Below are 18,894 nucleotides of genomic sequence, written 5' to 3' on the forward strand. Positions count from 1 at the left end.
TTTCCCCTAATTATAGTTTTGAAATCTGGAACTTCTTTCACTGGGGCAAGCATATACATTCAACTCTTTTTCTTATTTCCTTCCCCTTAGTTTTGATGGTGGATATTCCAAACATTAGATGAAAAAACTAGATTATCAAGAAGCATCTGTTAAGCAACTAATTGTATATGTCACTGACATACTGATAGCGTTTATAGCTCCTTTTCCTCAAAGTTTTTAGTTTAGAACATTTCACATGTACAAAAGTAGTGAGGATGATACAGTGAACTCCTGTGCACCCAATCCCAACTTCAACATTTATCAACTCATGGCCAAATTTAATTGACCCAGACTCTCACAAGTTCCTCTCACCCTAAATTATTTTGAAGAAATTATTGGACATCATGGCACTTCATCCATCAATATATCTATGTAGATATCCAAAAAATAAGAATTCTTTAAAAAACTGTAACCACCATGTCCTTACTATGCCTAAAAATTAATAATAATTCCTCAATACTATCAAACATTGTCAGTGTTCACTACCCCATATTTTTTACATTTGTTTGTTGAATCAGGATCTACATAAGTCCAAATATTGGAATTGGTTGATGTGATTTTCAACTTTCTTTTTAAAAAATTTATTTATTTTATTGTGGTAAGAACTCTTAACATGAGATCTAGTCTCCTAACAAACTTTTAAGTGTACAGTATGCTATTCTTAACTATAGGTACAATGCTGTACAGCAGATCTCTAGAGCTTATTCATCTTGTTTAACTGAAACTTTGTGCCTGTTGATCAGTAACTCCCCTTTTCCCCTCCCCACAGGCCCTGGTAATCACAATTCCATTCTTTGATTCTATGAATTTGACTCTTTTCCATACATCATATAGGTGGAATCATGTAGTATCTGACTTTCTGTTACCGGCTTATTTCACTTAGCATAATGTCCTCAAGCTTCATCCATGCATATTGCAGAATTTCCTTCTTTGTGAGGCTGAATAGTATTTCATTGTATGTATACACCACAATGTCATTATCCATTTATTTGTTGATAGACATTTAGGTTGTTTCCACATCTTGGCTATTGGGAATAATGCTGCAATGAACATATAAGTGCTAATATCTCTTCAAAATCCTGATTTCTATTCTTCTGGATAAATTAGTTCTAACAGTTTTTTGTAGAGTCTTTGAGATTTTCCATATATGGGATCATGTTCTTTTCAAATAAGGACAGTTTTACTTCTTGCTTTCTGATTTAAATGCCTTTTATTTCTTTTATTTTGTTTTTTACCTATTTGCTCTGATTAGGACTTCCAATACTATGTTGAATAGAAGTGGTAAGAGTGGGCGTCCTTGCCAAGTTCCTGATCTTAGAGGAAAAGCTTTCAATTTTTCACCATTGAGTTGATACTAGATGTGGGTTTTTCATATATGGCTTTATTGTGTTGAGGTAGTTTCTTTCTATTCCTAATTTGTTGAGAATTTTTATCATGAAGAGGTGTTGAATTTTGTCGCATGCTTTTTTGCATCTATTGAGACAATCATGTGATTTTTTACTCTTTATTCTGTTAATGTGGGATATCAAATTAATTGGCTTTCATACGTTGAACTGTCCTTGCATCTCAGGGATAAATCTCACTTGGTTATGGTGATCCTTTTGATGTACTGTTGGATTTGGTTTGCTAGTATTTTGTGGAGGATTTTGGCATCCATGTTTATCTAGAATATTAGCCTGTAATTTTTTTTTCTTCTGTTTTTGTCTGGCTTTGCTGGCAGGGTAATGTTGGCCTCATAAAATGACTTCAAAGAGTTCTCCTTTCTTTAAGGATTTGGAAGAGTTTGAGAAGCACTGGTGTTAATTCCTCTTTAAATGTTTGGCAGAATTCACCAGTGAAGCCATCTGTTCCTGAACTTTTTCTTTGTTGGGAGGTTTTTTATTACTAATTAAACCTTCATACTAGTTTTAGGTTCTTCAGACTTTCTATTTCTGCATGACTTAGTCTGGGCAGGTTGTATGTTTCTAGGAATTTATCCATTTCCTCTAGGTCATCCAGTTTGTCGGTGTACAATTGTGCATAGTAGTCTCTTATGATCCTTTTTATTTCTGAGACATCAGTTGTGATGATTCTTCTTTTCATTTCTGGTTTTGTTTATTTGAATCTTCTCTCTTTTTTTCTTAGTTAATCTAACTAAAGGTTTGTCAATTTTATTGGACTTTTTAAGAAATCAATTCTTACCTTTGTTGATTTTTTTCTATTGTCGTCTATTTTCTATTTCAGTTGTCTCTGCTCTCATTTTTTAAATTTCCTACCTTCTCCTAATTTTGAGCTTAGTTTGCTCTTTTTCTACCTCCTTGAGATGTAAGATTAGATTGTTTATTTGAGATCTTTCTTCTTTTTTAATGTAGGCATTGTTATGAATTCCCCCATAGTACTGCTTTTGCTGCATCTTATAAGTTTTGGTATGTTGTATTTTCATTTTCATTTGTCTCAAGGTATTTTCTAATTTTCTTTTTTAACTTTTTCTTTGACCCAAAGGTTATTCAAATATGTCTTATTTGATTTTTACATATTTGTGGATTTCCCAGTTTTCCTTTAACTGTTGAAATCTAGTTTAATTCCGTTTTGGTCAGGAAAAAATATGTGGCATAATTTCAATCTTTATAAATTTGTTAAGACTTGTTTTGTGACCTAATATGTGACTAATCCTGGAAAAAGATCCATGTATGCTTGAGTAAAATGTACATTTTGCTGCTATTGGGTGCAGTGTTCTGTATAGGTCTATTTGGTCTGTTATGTTAGTCAAGTCTTTTCTTTCCTTATGTATTTATTTTTTTCTTTTAAGAATAAATTTTATTTGTCTTGAAAATTCTCCTAGAAATGGCCGAATTTTCTTCGTGCATTTTTAAAATTTTTGCATTTTTTATTGTTACAATTGACATATAACATTCTATTAGTTTTGGGTATATAACATAATGATTCAATATTTGTGTATATTGTGAAATGATCAACACAATGTCCAGCTAACATTGATCAGCTTACATAGTTACAAAAAGTCTTTTTATTTTTTTCTTATGATGAGGACTTTTAAGATCTACTCTCTTAGCAACTTTCAAATATGTAATACAGTATTAACTATAGTCCCCATGTTGTACATTACATCCCTATGACTTATTTATTTTATAAATGAAGGTTTGTACCTTTTGACCACCTTCACCCATTTCGCCCACCACCCCTTCCCTCCCTGTGGTGTCCATAATGCCCTTCTTATTTATGGCAAAATAGTATGCCATTGTATATATCACATCTTCTTTATCCATTCACCCACTGATGAACACTTAGGTTGTTTCCATATCTTGGCTATTGTAAACAATACTGCAATAACATGGGGATGCATATATCTTTTTGAATTAGTGTTTTTGTTTGCTTTGGATAAATATCAAGAAGTGGAACTGCTGTATCATATGGTAATTCTACTTTTAATTTTTTGTGGAACATCCGTACTATTGTCCATAGTGGCTGCTCCAATTTACATTCCCATCAACAGTGCATGAGGGTTCCCTTATCTCCACATCCACACTAGCATCTGTTACCTCTTGTTATTTTGTTGATAGCCTTTCTAACAGGTGTGAGGTGGTATCTCATTGAGGTTTTATTTGCATTTCCTTGATGATTAGTGATGTTGAGCATCTTTTCATGTACCTGTTGGCCATCTGCATGTCTTTGGAAAAATGTCTATTCAGATCCTCTACCCTTTTTTGATTGGAATATTTGTTTTTTTTCTATAGAGTTCTTCACATATTTTGGATATTAACCTGTTATCAGATATGTGGTTTGCAAATATTTTCTCCCATTCCATAGGTTGCCTTTTCATTTTCTTGGTGATTTCCTTTGCTGTGCAGAAGCTTTTTAGTTTGGTGTAGTCTCACTTGTTTATTTTCGCTTTTGTTGCTCTTGCTTGAGGAGACATATCCAAAAATATACTGCTAAGATTGATGTCAAAGAGTTTACTGCCTATGTTTTCTTCTAGGAGTTTTATGATTTCAGATCTTACATTTAAGCCTTTAATTCCTTTTGAGTTAGTTTTTCTGTATGGTGTAAGGTAGTGGTCTAGTTTCCTTTTGCTGCATATGGCTATTCAGTTTTCCCAGCACCATTTACAGAAGAGACTGTCCTTTCTCCATTGTATTTTCTTGGCTCCTTTGTCATAAATTAATTGACCATATATGTGGGTTTATTTCTGGGCTTGCTATTCTGTTTTATTGATCTATGTGTTTGTTTTTATGCCAATACCATACTGTTTTGACTACTATAGCTTTGCAACATAGTTTGAAATCAGGGCATGTAATGCCTCCAGCTTTGTTCTTCCTTCTCAGGATGGCTTTGGCTATTTGGGGTTGTTTGTGGTTTTAGGATTTATTTTCTCCATTTCTGTGAAAAATGCCATTGGAATTTTACAGGTATTGCATTGAATCTGTAGATTGCTTTGAGTAGTATGGACATTTTTAACAATATTAATTTGTCCAATCCATGAGCATGGAATATCTTTCCATTTATTTGTGGCTTCTTCAATTCCTTTGTTTCCTTATTGATCTTCTGTTTGGATGTTCTATCCATTATTGGATGTAGGATATTGAAGTATCCTAGTATTATTATATTGCTGTCTATTTCTCCCTTCAGTTCTGAAAATGTTTCTTTTATGTATTTATAGAAACTTTGATATTGGGTGCATATGTATTTATACTTGTCATATTTTCCTGTTGAATTGACCCTTTTTATTGTTATATAATGTCTTTCTTTGTCTCTTGTGACAGTTCTGAACTTTAGATTGATTTTGTCTGATATAAGTACAGCCAACCTTACTCTGTTTTGGCTACCATTTTCATGGAATATCTTTTTTCATCCCTTCCTCTTCAGCTATATATGTCCTTAAACCTCAAGTGAGTTTTTTATAGACAGCATATAGTTTGGTCTTATTTTTTTTATCTACTCAGCTGCTCTATGTACTTTGATTTGGGAATTTAATCCATTTACATTTAAAGTAATTATCTGTTGGAAAGGATTTATTGTTGTCATTTGTTTTCTGTTAGTCTTTTAGCTCTTTTACCCCTCTTTTTTTCTCTTGTTGCCATCTTCCTTTTTGTTTTGTTGATTATTGTGTATTGATATCTGTCTTTTTTATAGGCCAAATAGGAGAGTTGAAGGGGGATGTGGTGGGAATCACCACCCCTGAACCTTTCAAGTACTTGATAGTGGCACTAATTTCTGCAATCCCTCCGGGAATGTAGTATTGCCTTTGGTTTACTATTTTTCTATGTAAAAGCAGTTCTAATGACTTCTGCTTGGCCTTTCCTACCACAATAACCCTCATTCTACAGGTCAGGAGCCAATGTTAAGTATGTATATTCCAATTATGCATTCTAGAAGTCAGGAAATAACTACAAGATGGGTTTGTGGACACACTGAACCCACTGTGTGATAGATCTGAACTAAAACTCCGTTGAACACCTGACCTTCATAAATATCTACTCTGACTTGTGGGCCACAGTGATGTTTTGGGTTTCCACAGTGTCAATTCAGAGCCAGTGTCCAGTAGTCCCCAAAATGTCTGAATATTTTCTTTTCCCCAAGGTACAGGTACTCTCATAAAAGGCAGTGGGTCCCTTTTGGGAAAAGCTGGGAGGAAAATTAGCAATATAAAATTTCTGTAGTGTACTGGGGTTTCTTTCTCAAAGATACCTGGCCTCCCCTGCATCAGAGTGGTTCTGGCTCAAGCCTGGGAACTAATTGAATGACTGTAACTCTCTCTTTTTATGATTCAGGTAAGACTTTTGTTTGCTTGACTAGAACTTTTATGCCTATATAGATCAAGTAAGAATTTAGCATTTCATGTCTAGGAACACCAATATCAACTACCCAATACTATAGGTCTGTGTAAGTCAGGTTATTCTGATTGCTGTTTGATCTTTTGTCCTTTATGGTAATCATTCCCACCCAGCCTTTGGTAGTTGAATGCTGCCACTTGGCCCCTGCCACCCTGGGATCCAATCACTCTTATTGCATTTAGGTTTTCCAATTCTGTGACTGGCCTACAGAGAATAATGATCACAGAGTTCTTTAAGGATGCTGGGGCTCCCTCAAAAATTTGTTTATCATAGTATTGGTGCTTTCACCAAAGTCTTCTAGACCCTCCAAATGTGAGTGAGTAGGTCTTAAATGACAAATCCACACAAACATTCCTATCTCCCTAAGTCTTTGAATCCCTTCCAATACATTAAACTCAGGTAGGTTGGGCTTTTCCAGTTTGCTCACTGTGGGCCACCCTTTGGTTCATGTTTCAGTTAACCAACTGAACAAACTGTTAGAGAGCCCTTTCTAACTCTCTGGTTGACATTAAAATGCAGAATCTTGGCTTAGTGAACGCTTATCAATAAATTCTGCCCAATCCAACTTTATATTCCTTCTACCACTATCCCATATTCTTAGTATCCATAGCCACACATGTTCCCTGATTTTCTGGCTGTGTATATTAGAAAACTCATGTACACTCTTCTGGAGTGTAATGCATCCCCTCATGGGTTACACGTTGTACCTCATCGTTTGGAGTCTGCTGGAATTTGAGTCTAACTATAGGTCTAGGAGCAAAGAGGTGTGGTGGGACAGGTCCTAAGGACACTCAGTATTGTCTTGCATGGCAACTGTCTCAGGAGAAGCCATTACAGTTTCCTCAGGCAATGCAGAGAGAATCTCCTCAGATAAAGTAGAAAAGTCAATAATATTACGGGTGTAGAGACTGATCCACTGGCAGTGGGGAGATCTTTTCCACTGGCAAAGACTCATCAGAATTTAGAGGCCTAATGTCCCTGGCTTCATCAAGGTCTTCCCACACATTCCCATTCCAACTTACAGGAACCTATTCTTTCTCAATCAATGCCATCACTTTAACAATAAACACCCCGTGAGGCTAGAACTTCAACTTGTGTCATAATTCTACCAGTCACAGGATGGTTCTGAACTTGATTTTCAGCAATTTCAGCCCTGTAGCTAGAGGAGATAAGGGTCTCCTTCAGGACACACATAGAAACTCTTAGGTCACTTATGTGGTGTTTGAACTGGGAATTCAAACCCCTGCGCTCATCCTTTTCTTTCACCACTTTGTCTAGGAGCAACCAGTCAATGTCATTATATTCATTAGTTTTTCAAAAATACTTGAAAATATGATAGACAGTTACCTAGCTTCTTGATTCTTATAAGTGGTTGATTAAGAGTAGCCAATGCAGATGTTTTGCATATCTCTATTGCCAGATCATACCATGGACTATCAGTGCCCTCTTAACTACCGGATATGGAAGAGTCATTAGCATCTTTAAATATAATTAGATTAGAGAGCCAATTCCAGAAACTCAAGAAGCATTTCAGAAAACTCATTCATAACATTCTGCTTCTCTAGAACCACTGTCAGTACCAACTTTGTGTTAGTCAGGGTTCTCTAGAGAAACAGAACGAATAGAATATACATATGGAGATTTATTATGAAGAATTGGCTTACACAGTTATGGAGGCTGAGAAGTCCTACAAACTGTTTTCTGCTAGTTGGAGACACAGGAAAGCCAGTGGTGTAATTCCAGCCCAAGTCTGAAGCCCTGAGAATCAGGGGAGCAATGGTGAAAGTCTCAGTTTGAAGGCAGGAGACCAATGACCCAGCTCAAGTAGGCAGGTAGGAAGGGGATGAATTCTCCCTTCCTCTACTTTTTGTTCTATTCAGGCTCTCAATGGATTAGATGACGTCCACCCACAACAGGGAAGACAATCTACAGTGTCCACTGATTCAAATGTTAATCTCATCTGGAAACATCCTCATAGACCCACCTAGAAATAATGTTTAATCTGGCCACCTCATGGCCCAGTCAGGTTGACACGTAAATTAACCATCACAGTTTCTTTCCATCTTATATAGTGATAATCTGTATGAAACAATAAATCCATTTATAATTCAATTATAAATACCAAGGAAGAAGAGACATGTTAATTGTGTATCTGGAGAAATTTTAAAATCCATGAAATGTAGACTTGTTATGATGAATTAACAGGGACTTTTTGTTCTGATAAGAGATTTCTGCTCCTCCATCTCTTCTGGCCCCCAAATTGGAAGAATTTAGGGTTTGGTAACAAAGTGATTGATATTAATGGATAAAAATTTTATTTGGAGTAAAATAAAAGGATACGACTGAATGATTTTAGTTTTTCTGAAATAACAGTGAAGAATATAGTAGTAATGAATATATATTTGTGTATGGTTTTGGGAGTATAGATGATATCCAATAAATATTGCTAGTTGAAGAGGAGGAGAAAATAGTGAGTGACTAATTTGTATTGACCACTTCATGTCTGAGGGTCTTTGCCACATTCTTTATATATATGTTGATGTACAAAGTTCTGTGAAGAGTATGTTCTTAACCTATTCCAAGATGTAAAAGCTAAGGCTCAGAGATATTAAATGACATGGCAAAGGCTGCCCAGCTACTACATGGTAGAGACATTGAAACCTTATCTGATTTCAAAGCCTATGTATTTTCCACCCTGCCCACTTTAATAATGTATAGCAAGATCAGTGCTGGGAAGTGTTCTCTGAGTAAAGATTGCGTGGCCACATAAATTCGAAAACTTTGAATACCAAATCCATTTTTAGCTATTCCAAATGTACATAATAAAGCCTCTGAGAAGTCCTGAAAAAATCAAACTAAATTATTTGTTTAATCCAGCACTTGACTATGGACACTTTTCTTCTTCCCTAATGATTCTTTGGAGAATTCATACTCTACTGAGCTAGACTGAGAGTCAGAAGTGCTGGAAGCTTTACCAGCTAAATATATGTTTATCAATGGGCAAGTTTCATCACCTCTTAGGGCCCAGATTTCCTCATTTATAAAATAAAAATTTGGCTAGATGTTCTTTAAGGTCCTTTTTAAGTATAAATGCTTGATGCCTCTGATTCATTTCTGTATGAACAAAACCAATTATACTGGGTATTCTAAAACTCCGCTCAATTTCCTTCATACACCTCAAATTCATTATGTACAAACACGTTCGTATCCTTTCCACTATCTCGTTCCCCTGTCCTGTACTTCTTTATCTAGTTAAGTGGCATTAACAGTCACTTAGTTGCGTAAGTCAGAAACCTGGTGATGATCCTGGATTCCTTTTCCTTTTTCATCACCACATCCAATCAGTATAGCTAAGTAAATAAATATGTGGGCTTCAGTGTCGGACTCTATGAATCCGAGTTCTAGTTGCGGGAAAATGGGCAAGTAGCTTGACCTCTCATGTCTCAGTTTCCTTATGTATAGAAGGAAGACAATGATAATTCCAGGCACATAGAGTCATTGTGAAAATCACATGAGATAATTAAATGCACAGTAGAAATTCAATAAATAGTTCCTTCCTATTATTCTGCCTTTGATCCTCTTATGTTCTTCCCTCTTCTCCATCTCCAGCACTGCCACCCTAACCCCAGACCTCATTATCTCTTACCAATATTCACTTATAGATAGTCATCTAACTGGGTGAACACTTGTCTAGTTCCTGCCAATTTATAGTCTATGTTTTTGACTGAGTGTTCTTTTTGAAACAAAAATCTGTTATATTATTCTGCCCTTGAATCTTGTGCTCCAGTCAACCAACTGCTGCAGTCAAAAGTCCAAATGACTTTCAGTTCTCAGAATAAGCTGTGTATTTCATACTTTGGTATTTTGCTTGTGCTACTTCCTAACGTTACCTGAAATGCTCCTACTACTGCCCTTTGTTTGTCTAATAGATATCTGTTCATCTTTAAACATCAAATGTCCACAGCAACATTCTGGTCCCAGATCAATTTCTAGAATCTCACTACTTCTCATGAAGAGATGAAATCTATTTCCCCTCTCCTTAAACTCAGACAGGACTTTCTGTCTCAACAAATAGACTGCAGTAGAAGTGATCTGTGTAGCCCCTGAGGCTAGATCATAAAAGGCAATAAGGGTTCTGCCTGGCTTTCTTTTTTGGGATACTTGCCCTTGGAGACCAGCCACCAAGATCCAAAGAAGCAAAGTAACCCATATAGAGAGACAACATGAAGAGGCCCACACAGAGAGGAACAAAGGTTCCTAGTGGATAGCCAGCATCAACTACTGGCTGAAACTGTCTCCCTCTCTAACTATCAATCTATCTACCTATCTATGTATATGTATATGTATATGTATATGTATATGTATATGTATATATTTACATATATATACGTATATGTGGAGATATGTATCTCCACAAAAATTTCTGTTTCATGGACCACATATTCTCTACAACCTTGCGGACTTTTGTAGGAAATAAGGATACTGTAGTAAAAGAGAAGTCCTCAATGAGGCAAGAAGAGAGAAAAGTATCCTTTTAGATAGACTTACTCATCAACGTAAAATACCATTTATAATTTAGCATGAATTAGAAGAGAAAGCTGAAAGAGAGAAGCCCTTGGGTTTTTTTCCACCTGCTCATCTAGCCAGTGAACTTCATGGACAGCTATGCATTCAAGCTTCTTTATAATTTAAGACTTCTCTGGTGTGCTGCATATGGTGATCCGGGCTAGCCTTCTGGGATGTGACTCCTGCTTCAAGAGTAATGATAAAGTTTCTCGCACTCACTGTCGTTGTGGGAAGCAGACTGTTGTTGAAGTGTTATTATTAATGAGAATTACTGCTGGACAGCTTGAACTCGAGGATAATTTATTCTCCGTGAACTTCTAATTGCAGTAAAGCGGTTCATTCACTGCCACACTTGTCCATCTTGTTTGTTCCTGTCTTTCAGGCACGGTTGGCTGCAGTGAAACAAGGCAGAACTGCACAAGCTGCACGGGAAACAAAAGTCTGCATTTCTAGAGACACTGTGGAAACTGGGCAGAAAGGTTTAACTCGTGTAAGAGAGGCTTGGGAAAATGGTAAAAAGCATTCTGGCATGCTCGAGGGGGTCATAATCAATTCATATGAATCAACGCAACCTACTGTGTGCAACACACTATGCCAAAATGAGAAATCAGTGTCCCAGATGGCCTCTCACTGCTCTTGCTTTTGAAGCTCACTCGTCCTCTCCGGCATTTCTGACAGAAGAGCTCTTTCTCTTATTTTAAGATTTAGCATATCCCCGCTACCCTCTTTCTCATTTTCCTTCAAGAAATTGCTTTGGGAAAATTAAAACTGTCCATGATGATGACTCATATGTTTTTTGGTAGTATCTTTGATGTTATGGTGACTTCTCCTTGGTTTTTGCCAAATTTCTGCTTCCCACTGGTTTCATTTTTCTCCATTTTTTATCCTTGGTTGAATTGCTACCCTGCTCTTTGCATAAATGTCATTAAATGTGCTCCTGACTTGCTGCTACCATGGTAATAGACACTTGTCATAGGCTATTGACTCATTACTCCATGTATATGAGGTTTGGTCACTTGTGGTTTAGCAGGCTTAAGAAACAACGTGATTCCCAGCCAGTAAAGGGATTCAAACCTGTCCAAGATGGGTGACAGATTAGGGTTTGGGTGCCATTATTATTTAATACTTAGTAAGGTCTCTGAGTGAGCTAATGACAGGGAACCCCCGGGGAAATGATCTTGGTGGTCAAATAGCATGTATTCTACTGTAGACAACCTTAGTGGGACACATAGCCAGAGACAGAGAAAGAGAAGGTGAGAATGAGAGAGAGAAAAAGAGAGAGACTGAGTCTTGTCATTACTATCCTTGATCATCTTTGGCAATTTTACACTCACTGAAGAATAGGGCTGGAAGAATCCCAGAGAATGTCTGCGTAGATGCTAAGGAAGTGAAGAATGTAGTTGACCTCATGTTCCATCTTTATCTCATGATGACTGCTTTATTTGAGGAACAGATGGCTTACATTGTAATTTGAGGAGCACTAGAAAAGTGCCCATATAACAATTCTTAGATAGATGTAGAAACTCACTACCACAGAGCCTGAAATTCTGCCCTTAGAATCCTGCCTTTGGGTTAAAGCAGGAATCAGTAATATACACGGAAGGAGAGGGAAGGGGCACAACCCAGGGGTGTTAAGAATCGCTGTTGTTTCAATCTAGCAATTACCAATGGAAGAAGTCATATTATTGTGTGTTGGGACAGAAAAAGACTGAAATACACTGGCTAAGTCGTGTTCTTCCCTGGAATCACCCTGAGAATATATAAAGATCCATTGTAGACACCAGCTATGCTGAGAGGCAGTTTTATAGAGAGGGCTAGCGCCCAGAATTTGTAGTCAGACTCCCTAGGTCCAAATTTTTGCTCTGTCCACACTGCTTGTATAACCTTTGGAAAGTTATTGGCTCCTTTATGCTTCACGTCTCTTATCTGTAAAATGGGGTTAACAATTGTACTTGGCTCATAGGGCTATTGTGATGATTAAGTGAGCTAATATATAAAAAAATACTTAGAACAGTGTTTTGCACTTAGCAAGTACTGCAAGAGTCTTCACAATTACTAATAATATTCTTTGGGATAAATTTGTTTTTCTCAAATTGTTCTTTTCTAAAGCAGTTTGGAATTGACTGTAGCACATCCAGAGCATTTTGATAAAAGGAGAAGGAAAGGACATTTTTGAGGCTGAGACATCCCCCCAATCTGGTCAGTCTGGGTGGATCTTTTCAGTGGGTGCTTCTGAAAGCCTGAGGTTCGCAAGTGGCCAGTGTAGGGCTCCATAGAGGAAGTGGATTGAGGGGGAAGAAATGGTAGAAAGATGGATGTTTTTTGTGAACCACTTTCTCAGGGTCTCTAATCTCGACATGGTCTTTCCTCTCATTCTTGTTCCCTTTTGGATGATGTAGAGAGTGTTTTGCCTAAGTGGTTGGGGATGTCCAGTGTTGGTGACATTATGAGAGCTGTTTGTAGAAGGAGCTGGCACTTTAGAGACACACAGAACAAGATTCAAGTCCCGTCTGTGCCATTTCTATCTCTGTGACCCTTGACAAATCACTTAATGTCTCAGAGCTGCAATTTCCCATTTACAAAATGGGCTTGCCAAAATGTGCCTACCTCCCAGAGGGGTGGTGCTAATCACATGTGATGATGTGTGTGACAGCAACTTGTAAACTGTAATGGGTGACATAGATATGAGTTGTTATTGTTAGTGGTTCCTTTAATTTCCCTGCTCCATACAGCAGACCTGAATTTTAGCAGCACCTGTGTGCTGTCATCACTTGGCTGTTGATTTTTATTTGAGGGCTTTACCCATAAGCCTGTGACTGGTAATTGTACACTGGCTTCTCTTGCAGGGGAGGTGGTGTATGCCATTGCTGGACTGGTTGAAGGTACTGATGCTGAAGCTCTCTTCTCGTAAAACAAGGAATCCTGACAATGTTCAGCAGGGGTGGGTCTCTCTCCTTCAATTTGTAAATCACACAATATTAATAGGAAACATTTTGGAATCATGAGCTACTTTTTGATGATATTATTATTCTGATAGTCGATAAAACACTTTCAGAAACCAAGAGCATTAGAGGTTGGCCAGGGTGGAATGAATGCTATAAATCAAGATTACCTGAAGGGGCTATGAGAGATAAGGGATTAAGTCGAGTAAAGAGATAACAAGGGGAAGTGTCCAAGGAGCTTGGAAAAATTGACCAGCTTCCAGGAGCAGATTTCTGAGTGCTATTAAAAAAACCACTCCAAAGGAAACATTTTCACTAGCAAATTCATATAAGAAGAATGTGGTTTTCTTAATTTTGTATACAGGCTCAGTGTAGTAGACTTTTGGATGTATTGGATTAAAGTGTTACCAATAAAAGGAAGAGGAAAGAGATGTCACTGTCATTTGTGGACAGAATCAGATGGGGTCAGACCTGTGCTCTGTGGGTCACAGAAAACATTTTCAAATACCTTGCCTTTCAGGTCTCAATCATGGACGGAAATAGAGCACAAAAGGTGCTTCTTAGGGAAGACTTCATTTTCCCAATCTTTCACAACTGAAAAATGGAGCAAATGAGTGGCTGGGTACAGAGCCTTGGCACCAAGTGACTGGGAGTAAATGGAACACTGCAGGGACACAGAACTTTGCCTGCCACTGAGCATATTACTGGAGAAATACAGTACAGACCCAGCAGGCTTCTGCAAACAACGCATCCCTTTAAGTTAATTGGTGTTATATAGAAGCTGAAATGCTCCGCTTATTTACAAAGCTACAGATTTATGTAAAGCAAAACCAATTACACTTAATGCCTAAACTATTCCAGGTGCTCAATGATAATGTTGCTAGGCACTAGAGAAGAAACTGCTGTGTGAATGCATCCTGTTCCGAATGGAAGCATGTTGTAGCTACTGCAATTTAGCTAATCATGAGTGTCAACCTCAATGTGAGAATTCTAAGCTCTTTTGGTCTTTGTTTTGGGTCAATTTTATAATTCTGTAGATCTCTTTTCATTTCTACGGGTAAGTGAAAGCATAATGAGCACCTTTTTCTATTATGATGTAGAAATTAAGGAGATGAAGGCAAATTTGGGGGAAAAACAACAAAATAAGGCAGACCCTTTTTCTAACAGTGAGAGAGACTGATAGAGTTTCTCACTCGTACTGAGGGGAGCTGTTTAAAGGTTTCTTGATCTTTTGAGTGTTCATTAACCCAAATTGCAAACTTGGCATTTAACCTTTTCCAGCAAAGAAAGTTTCGACGGCATATCGGGGGTAGGCTTCACTGTGTTGTCAGAGAAGAAATACTAAGAAAAGAAGGATTCGAAAAAGTTACAGGGCAAGAATTTATGTCTGTAAGAGCCAGTCTTTCTATTTGTCCTCAAAACAAACAAGCAAATAAACGAAAAATAGTTGGAGTAAGAGAAACACCTGGTGCTTTACAGCTGCTCTTTCGCAATTAAAAATGCATATCATATCTAATCAAGATGAATAAATTTTTTATTCTGCTGATCTAAAATTTTTTAGGTATACACAAGGGAGGTGCTTAATTGCAGAATCATTTGCAATCAGCTGATAAACCTACCCATCCTATCCAGCATGAACTGTCCTGGAAAGCAGTGGTGCTCAACCTTTAGGGAGCATGAGAATGATGGGGTGTGTTCATTAAAACCACTGATTCCTGGACTTATGTTAAGGCAGTCTTTGGCAGGGGCCAGAAAGATTCCCCTAAAGCAGGTGGTCCTCAACCAAACTTTGACAGGAACTGCTACAAAAGTATGAGACGTTAGTTTTATTTGACATTAGTTTATTATTTTTTTGCATGAGTTTCCACATTTCTTTGCTTTTATAGGGAGAATCTCTTTTGGAAGACAATTTTCTGCATGCCTCTGAATTGATAGCATTGGAGACCAAAAGATACCATTTGGGTTAGGGGAGCATCTCCATTTGATTTGATCCCTCACCCTTCTCTCCATACTCACTTAACCTTTCTTAATTTTCTTCTTTCCTTTAATCTCAATAATTCCATCATTTACATTTACTTTATAACTTCTTCAGTTTGTGAATATTCTCTCTTTGTTTAGGACCTCTATTTTAGGAACGTTGATTTTCATTCAGAGAAAATTTCCTTCATCAATTTGTATCTTGATAGCATAATATCAAGATCAAATATAGTAAAATCATATGCAGATTGATCATTTACTCAGACATGGGCAGGATACGATCGCAATGCCTGGCATGCAAGAAGTGCTGGATAAATGTATTGAAAGGAAGAATATTGCATACTGTTATTTTGATTCTAATGGCACATTAAAACTAAAAATTATCATATTTGTTGCTTTTAATGGCTGAACAATTGTAAAAATTGTAAATTTTTTTACTTTATTTAGTAAATTTACTAGTATTTAGTAAAGTACTGTGATGTATAGGAAACTGTCATTTTGTTGTGATAGAGTAATCATTGAGACTTTGAAATTACTTTATTAATTCTAATGCATAACGTTTATGCAAAAGCATAATAGTTCACTAGAGGAGTCATAATTAGTCTTTGCAAATAAAGTACACAGATAATACTCATAAAGCCACTCCCATACATATTAGCTCTTAAGCTAAAGCGCGTAAAGTGCTCAGTTGAAGAAAACTTTGCACATAAGACAGGTAGAGTCAAATACAGTTTCATAGGGCTGTCTCCCAAAGATCAATACTTGAAGAAAATTCCTGTGTACTGCCATAAACTTTCAGAGACTTTTCATGGAGGAGAAGTGTTTCTTCAAGATTACTTCCACTGATGTTCTGGGCATTAAAATGATTTAGATTACAATATCTAAAAAAGAAAGAAAGAAAGCTTTTTTTTAGGACCAGATGTAGATGACTGGATAAATCATTTGCTTGCTCCTGAGCTTGTCTATCTTTTATTATGGGCCCATAGATACTGGCACAACAGTGATGATTATTTAAGAGCGCTGCTCACCAGAACACTCTTTACGAAATGACAAAGAGAGTTTTAGTACATATTAAGGCGTCTCATAGGACCTTTAGATGGCGCTCTTACAACCTGTAGTGAGCCTGACAGAAAGACAGACCGGAAAGGCTGAAATCCTATCAACTTTACAGATTTCATGGCAGCCAGAACTTATGAAAAGTTTATCAGATATACTGGGAATTTGTAAACTGGATGCTGAGACTATGTGGAAAACACCACTGTCAAAGAAGAAATCCATGAATATATTTCTGGAATGTGTACCCTCCACCCCTGACCCAAGAAAAACCTTGTTTTCCTGAGTATCTTCTAGGTACCAGGCACCATGCTAGGGCACTACACTCACCCTAACTTATTGAATTCTCACTACAACCCGAGAGGGATGGAATCATCCTCATTTCACAGATAGGGAAACCAAAGTTCTAAGATGCTAAATTACTTGCTTAGGGTTCATGTGAATAGTAGTTGGCAGATCTTGGGTTTGGAACCAGACCTCTCTGACTCTGAATCCTGGTCTGTTCCCTCTATGGCATCTAAAGACAAATTATTTTCTTAAACACTTTTGAGCGAGCGAAGGGTAGGAATGTCAGACTGCTTTATTCACTGCTGTATTCCTAGTGCCTTGATCAGTGCCTGGTAATAGCAGATGTCCAATATGTATTTGTTGAATGAACAAATGAATATGGGCTACAAGTTTAATTGTACCAAAAATACATAAGTTTCTGGGATCAGACATCTATTTTTGATTCGTGAAGGTTTCCAAAGTTAGTTTTGCCTTCTTTTCCTTCTCTCAATATATTGCTGAAAATAGCTGTAAGAGAAGAATATGCTTGAATAACTAGTCATTTGTCTGAGATTTATATTGCTTTCAATAATTGTCACAGCTTATGCACAAAAATTACTGGTATCATTGACAAAATAAGTGCAATGATATCAGCTTTATAAGGTGCCTTTTACAACATTGGAGGGACAATGGTGTCAAGTTATAAAAACAAATGCTCTTCTGTTCCCTCCCCCCAGAAATATGTGTAGTATGTTTTCATTTTAGCACCCAGAGTAGGATTCGTATTTATATTATGCACTATAGAGATGTTTGTATAATACTTTTCAGCAAGGAAAAGATGTTTCATCTACCTACTTCCTTCTCCCCCAACCTGGAGAGCCTTGGGTATGACATGTCACCATTGCTCTATTTCAGATTAGATTGAGGAGAACTCTAATACAGACAGAGGCAGGGGCTGGGGTTATTGGGGTACGAATGAAAGGTAAGTCTGGGTTGACATTCACGGATAATCTTTAACCATACTCAGGTGACATCCCAGTCACCCTGACAAGACTGGTTTGGTTCTAGGACTTAGACCAGGATTGCATCACACTAATATAAACTTGGTGTGGGAGTGCCCCCAGGGGTAATGCACACCTAATTCCATGTGTATATTGGTGAGGATGCCGTTTCATAATTAATACACTGTCCTCAAGATCTTGGGGGCAAGAAAAACTTGGGGCTGTTCTTAACAGATATTTTACCATTATCTGGCTTGATCAGATATGCCTTTGGGTTTAGTAAAAACTGGACATGTATTAAGATCAAACACTATCTGACTCATAAATAATATGTTTCAATAATGCTGTCCCTGGGACACCTGTGTTTTCTCCTGTTTCTTTGCATGCTTATTGTTCTTCAGTATTTGACAACAACAGTCAGTACAGAAATATATTGGAATCGTGTACTCCTCACTGCAGACTCTGCTCTTACTGCCTTCGATTCTGTACAATTTCTTGCCTAACACTTCTGCCTTGGCTCATCCAATCCCAGTGGACAATAGATACCCAAGGCAACGTGTGACTTTGCATGAATGTAGTTGGTTTTAGCTACTTAATCTCTGCCAGGAAGAAATTTTCCAGATTCTTCTTTCTTCTGATATATGACTCCATTCTTTTCCTGTGGAGTGGCTGATCAACAAGTGGGGATAAGTATAGCTACTTTAACTGAAAGGACTGGTTTCTTCTCTACCCACCAGAGTTAAGGGGTTGTCAGAGAGCAGGTAGAGGTCTCCTCTGTGGCACCTAGAAGCAGCACAGTACAGGAGAAAGTGTATGGGCTTTGGAGATAAACAAACTTGGGTTTGAATCCTAGTTGTGTGAATTTAGTCAATTTACTTACCTAGATTTTCACTTTAGTTTTCTTATTTATAAAGTAGAGTGATAAGATCTATGTAACAGGAAGGTGGTGGAGATTAAATGAGGTCATTTGTATGTGTCTAAAATGCTGCCTAATATACAGGAGTGCCCAACACATGGACAGTTAATTTCTTTCCTTTCTGCTTTGTTTCATCCTCTCTTTTTTTCCTTTTCTCAAAAAGTACGGAGGAGAAAATAAAGTGTACAGGAGATGGAGAAGATTTGGTAAGAATCAGGTTTATTTCTAAATAAATCCTATGGTATTACTTAGTCCCTTCTTATCTTTCATTCCTCCAATCTCTGGTGCTTTTATGTTTTTATTCT

General features: G+C 37.3%; 1 protein-coding gene and 1 long non-coding RNA gene across 2 annotated transcripts in view; one reads left to right on the top strand and one right to left on the bottom strand.

Annotated features, from left to right (window-relative positions):
* The window catches only part of LOC138924663 (uncharacterized), an 84,604-nt gene extending 69,767 nt beyond the window's left edge, over positions 1–14,837 (top strand). Inside the window, exon 2 of the long non-coding RNA XR_011439708.1 lies at positions 10,816–14,837. This is a non-coding gene — a long non-coding RNA (uncharacterized lncRNA). The remainder of the gene's footprint in view (positions 1–10,815) is intronic.
* Positions 14,838–15,872: 1,035 nt separating this feature from the next.
* The window catches only part of SLC15A5 (solute carrier family 15 member 5), a 93,926-nt gene continuing 90,904 nt past the window's right edge, over positions 15,873–18,894 (bottom strand). The window contains 1 exon segment of the mRNA XM_003365157.3: positions 15,873–16,233. Within this exon segment, the coding sequence (XP_003365205.1) occupies positions 16,086–16,233 (148 nt within the window). The 3' untranslated portion in view covers positions 15,873–16,085.

The sequence above is a fragment of the Equus caballus genome, chromosome 6 (genome assembly GCF_041296265.1).
Source record: "Equus caballus isolate H_3958 breed thoroughbred chromosome 6, TB-T2T, whole genome shotgun sequence".
In the NCBI taxonomy this organism is placed as follows: domain Eukaryota; kingdom Metazoa; phylum Chordata; class Mammalia; order Perissodactyla; family Equidae; genus Equus; species Equus caballus.